General features: G+C 37.4%; 2 protein-coding genes across 3 annotated transcripts; one reads left to right on the top strand and one right to left on the bottom strand.

Moving 5' to 3' along the window:
- Positions 1-108: 108 nt before the first annotated feature.
- LOC118435330 lies at positions 109-2,341 on the bottom strand. 2 transcript variants are annotated; one of them, XM_035851265.1, is made up of 8 exons: positions 1,686-2,341; positions 1,516-1,589; positions 1,357-1,436; positions 1,255-1,298; positions 964-1,181; positions 676-876; positions 356-562; positions 109-292 (listed from the first exon to the last, which is right to left on the bottom strand). In XM_035851265.1, exons 1-8 carry the CDS (start codon positions 1,867-1,869, stop codon positions 167-169), a joined length of 1,134 nt encoding a protein of 377 aa, XP_035707158.1. In that variant the 5' UTR covers positions 1,870-2,341; the 3' UTR covers positions 109-166. The 2 variants fall into 2 exon arrangements, with proteins under 2 accessions (XP_035707158.1, XP_035707162.1); XM_035851269.1 differs by lacking the exon at positions 109-292 and having other exon boundaries at positions 398-566.
- A 163-nt stretch (positions 2,342-2,504) lies between these two features.
- Positions 2,505-4,185, top strand: LOC110863568. The gene is made up of 5 exons (XM_022112912.2): positions 2,505-2,885; positions 2,961-3,247; positions 3,343-3,490; positions 3,589-3,849; positions 3,938-4,185. The coding sequence occupies exons 1-5, from the start codon at positions 2,676-2,678 to the stop codon at positions 4,142-4,144; spliced, it is 1,113 nt and encodes a 370-aa protein (XP_021968604.1). The 5' UTR covers positions 2,505-2,675; the 3' UTR covers positions 4,145-4,185.
- The last annotated feature ends 977 nt before the right edge of the window (positions 4,186-5,162 follow it).

Genomic DNA, 5,162 nt, shown 5'->3' with positions numbered 1-5,162 from the left:
TGATTATTTATTGTCCACGTTTATAGCACGAGTGAAGCTTGGTTCATTTATTTAAATGTTGTGCATATGCAGTAGTATTCTTAATCACTTAATTATACATATCACTGTCCTTCATCCAAGGAAAAGGCTGGTTAAAAATACTATAATACTCGGTTTCTCCTCAACATCACCGCTTCATTAATCGATCTAAAGAAGTTTCAGACGAGTAGGCCGAAGAAGGAGGACTCGTCCCATATCCCACAGCGTCCGACCCCAATGGTAAAGGCACGTACTTTTCCTGACCACTGTGCATCTATGCAAGGGTCAAATATAAAGGACATGCGGCATCAGTTATGAAAATCTTTTTCAAGCTCACCAACAAGAACAGTACGCCCATTAGTAACACTTTAGCGTTTGTCCCTACGTCCGGATTGACGACAAACCCAATTTTAGATTGAGCGATGCATCCGGAAAGGAAGCGTAGGCCTCTGCCTCTTTTCATGTATTCGATTCTGCCAATAATTTCCTTTGTATCGGTTCTAAAGATTTTCATCTCCTGATTTCCAGAAGAAAAACATCCAACCTTCCTTGGGAAACCAGCCATTCATGTTGTAATTACTCATAAAAATAACTCATGATTATTAAATAATTTATCTAAAATAGGTCTGCATATATATATGTACGTATAAAGCAGACCTTAGGGTTTTCTGTGGGAACTAGTCCTTTTGATAACTCTAGCGACATTCGGCTCATCTTTTTCAAACTATTTCTGTTCTTGGGAATTCTCATCACACGATAAACATCATCCTGGAACTTGTCTTTCAGAACATAGCCGTGTGCACTTCGCTCCACTCTCCCCACATACATTTCCTCCTTCCCGTAATATGTTTCTACTATCTTACAGAAAAATAGAGTTTACAAATAATTGTCTTCTTTAAGTCATCTTTGACCAGCATTGCGAATGTCGCTAAAGGATGTACTTACATCTAGCTGTGAAGCACATATATGTGTTTTCCGGACAAATGTAACAAGTTGAGTTCCCGTGAGGTTGAAGATTTTTACTTTGAAACCATTCCTAAAGCAGGAGAAATAGCTACAAAAGAGAGATTTGAACCACGTTGGGAAAGCACGCTGGGATTTCCTGGCGTAAAATAGTGGAGTCTTGTCATCTCGTGTGCTTATTTTAAATGAAGTGTCCAACCCTGGGCAAAAGTCATTATGCAATCGTAATTACGTTTTTATAAGGAATGTTGGTAAGTCGGCGTAATGTAGTACCACAAGGTATGCATTGGACCTCTTGCACCCACACTTCTCCAGCACTGAAATCTAGCATGATTAAAATTTGCATGATTAATAAAAAAGGTTCGTAGCGAATACCTGAAAATGTCTCGGAATCCGGCTAAAAAGTTTCGGTCCACCCACGGCTCCTGTTTGTTCATGAGAGTAGCAAAATAAGCCTGTGCAAATATTTAAAATAAATCTATATGTTAACAATTGTTACATTATTGTTCTTTAAATAAGCCTATTTTAATTCACCACATCCACCAGTCCTTTCCCCAAATCCCCATTTGAATCTATATTAACCTCTTCATCATCTCCTTTACGACCATCTACGATGTTTGCAGCAGGAAATATCATAACACTGATAAAATATTATGTGAAATATTTTTATTTCAAGGCCCAATAAAACCTTCAATTTTCAATACCTCTAAATCGGACTGATTTTCTAGATTTTTCAGAGTCCAAAGTATTACCAGATCCATGTTTTACTTTTCCTTCCAAATATTTTACATTATCAGTCGTAAGATCATAGGAATTCCCAATGGACGTGTCAGAAGTATCCTCAGCTTTGGACACCAATCCTTTGTTACCGAATTGTTGCTTGGTCATTCTTTCCCATGTGTGAGTCTTGTATCAAATTATGAACATTTTTGTTTGAATTGGTTTCATGCAACAAGTCACTGCAACATGATCTTGCTCAATATCACGACGACGTATAAGAACGTGTGTGCGGGGGTGTCTGACTCAATATTAATTCACACTTATCACCCACGAGGGTTGCCAATGATACCAGCCAATTATGATAATAAATATGTAGTGAAATATTCGTATTATAAGATACACAGCGTCAATAAAATTATTCAAATATACGAAAAATCTACATAAAAATATCTGCATACAAATCTTTCTTTGGATGAGTGTTCTTTAATTAATTATTAACCTATTGACTAAGGTGTGGCCATTCTCCAACCTGCATACTAAGGGATGAGCACGTCGAATTTAAAATTTGAACAACAAGCCACGTACAAATTTTAATTTCTTTGCATTGATCATTTTAGAATGGTATTTGAAGAAACAAGTTGCAAACAGATAAAGATACTGTTAGATTTAGATTTGTTTTTCCGAACAAGAGATGCATAACCCGTGCAAAACATTGTTGAGTTGTAAGTATGTGGTGTCTGTCTGTCAGTGTTTTTCTATTCTAGAACTGAATCTAAAAATAACTCCATCAGTCAGATTCGTTCTCTTCGATGTTCGAGCAGTTCTAAAATCAATCACAGTCCTCTGCTCTAAAATATTACACTTTCAGTTATACATGTACCTAAATACAGCTAAGCTTACGCATATCGCACACAATTGATTACTTATTATTTTGCTAAATACATTAGTTTCGCATATATTATTTGTGGAAAATTATGTCTAAAACCAAGCTTGATATTACAGTAAACTATTTAACCCTATGTGTCCTCATTAGTTGCATCAACCTGATACATGTCAATGGGGGTAAAGCTAATAAATCAAAAGGTAATCGGGATGGAAGTGCAGATTCGGCGACAATTTCAGACAATGATGAGGAAATCTTGTCACAAAATTACCAAGGAGTAGTATTCATTTATCCACAAGGGGTCAGTGTAACTTTATATTAGGTTATTAGAAGCAGAAATATTTAATAGGAAGACAATTCCAATAACAATGAGCAGATAAGAAGTGAACGAGACATCCCTGTATGTACAAAGTGGATCTCAAAGCAGCCTTCAGGAGATCATCATGAGACGGACACCACAGAAGAAATGCAGGGAGATATGGGCGTTGAAGTTGGAGTCTCTGGAGATTTTGGATTTTCCAACAAAACAATTACAAATCAAGACATTCTGGTGACGAGACGGGATTCGACGGATGACCAAGACCAAGGGGTTCGATGGGAGTCAGCCTGCAATCTTATTCACAAGCGGTACTTTTACCCACCAGTTGTAGAAAGACTTTGCAGGTATTCATCGCAAATTAATCAAACAAATTCACCTGCTACATATGTAACATTCTCATAATCTGTTTCTATTGCTTCCTATTCATTTATTTGTGAAGGTGCCCTGAAAGGACAGAATGTCCATGGGAGTGGAGCCACCCTCCAAGTTATCCTAACGCACCACAAAATGTTAATTCGACAACACAACAACATCGAGGACCCAGGGATCCGTTTACCATTATGTTAAGCAGCAGATCTCAGGCAAAGGTATCAACCTAACAACCCTGCAATAAGTCCGTTCTTAATACATTATCATGTGACAATTTGTACTATTTACGTAAATTAACAAAGCAGCATCTTATTAGTTCTGCACTGAAGTAACATCAGCACTTCCAAAGTGTCATCATCAGAAAATATCACGCCCTAACATGTCACAAAGTCCGTCCAAAATACCAAATTTGGTTAAAACACTGAGAAAAGTTGGTGGTGTGGACGAAGCGCCGAGGGTCACCTTAAACTGCTTTTGTCCGCCTTTGTACCGTCAATGGAATTATATCGGACAAACTGAACCCACTGGATTTGGCAACGGCACGACGGAGACTAATTATTACTACAAGTGTGACAGAGTGAGAAATTTACCATTTTTCAAACCACTCAAAATAATGCGAACTTGTACGATAACAGCAAATGGAAATTATATAAAAATGATTTCAGCTCCCAAGATGTCGCACAAATAACAGGTGTGGAAATATAAGGACCGATCTCCACTTCAGCTTCTATCACTGCACATGTCCTCGCAACCATTTGTGCTTGCCCAAGGTATACCCACCCGAGACCAAGAACGACGTTGAGGAAGATATCAACGAAGTTTTATTTAGGGGACAAATCTCACCCGCATTTTGTATGCCATTTACGCCATAAACTATAATAAATACAATAATATTTTTAAAATCTACCCCATACGACTTTGTAATTTAAAGTTTTAAAATATACATATCTGAATATGCATATATTTATGGATAGAGATCGATACTCCGATGTTGCACAAATAACGATGTCACTATAGGCTTCCTTGTTTAGTTGGAAAGTATTCTTATAAAATGAGTGACATGACTCATGAGGGGGTGTGGCTTCTCCCAATGGTTTCGCCCCTTTGTTACATTTCCTTTGTAACGGCTTATTTATTTCAGACTACAACATACTACAAACCACAAGATTTCAAAAGAATCATGTAAGTGGACCATGCCATAAAACTTCCACCCGCTGCAAGTTTTATTCAATTCACTCATAATAATTTCTACCTCCTCAACCTCCACAAAACCTCCGCAAATTTCCATTCCATCCATTCTTCCCGTAAATTTGTGTTCACTCACATGAGCACGATATCGTAAAATATAACGCCAAGAATTTTCGGCCCCAGTCACCAATGACGAAGTTTGTTTTAGAAAAAATTCATTTTGTCTCAACATGCACAGAATCACGATTGCTTGACTTTAAGTATCTAGGTAACGTTAGTCTCCCTTAACGGTTGCGACAAATGGTCGAGTTACAAATAAAAAATTCATTTTAAAATCGTTGGTTCAAAAAGGGCTCCAACTACTTTGACCCTTAATAACTTTTGAATGGGCAGACATAGAGACTTAATTCTCAAAGATGAAATCATCGTAATTTTTTGATTGATTTTTTAAGCTAAAAATCTCGAGAGTACTATTTCGAAAATTAAACTTGAAATCTCCAGTGAGCCCGAGTCAGACTCTGTGGTTGTCGGTCAAACCAACCATTTTCCATGAAATTGTAATGTACCAAATGCATTTAAACTTGTGGAGTGACATATTTTTGAAAAATCTGTATGGATCAAGCCCTACGGTCTCACCCGTTCTGAAAATTTCAGCTAAATCGGTTCAGCCATTTTGGCTATCGTGTTCCGGAAGGACATGAT

Source organism: Folsomia candida, unplaced genomic scaffold (genome assembly GCF_002217175.1).
Source record: "Folsomia candida strain VU population unplaced genomic scaffold, ASM221717v1 Fcan01_Sc001, whole genome shotgun sequence".
In the NCBI taxonomy this organism is placed as follows: domain Eukaryota; kingdom Metazoa; phylum Arthropoda; class Collembola; order Entomobryomorpha; family Isotomidae; genus Folsomia; species Folsomia candida.
The sequence above is the reverse complement of the archived record's forward strand: the minus strand, read 5'-3'. Positions and strand labels throughout refer to the sequence as shown.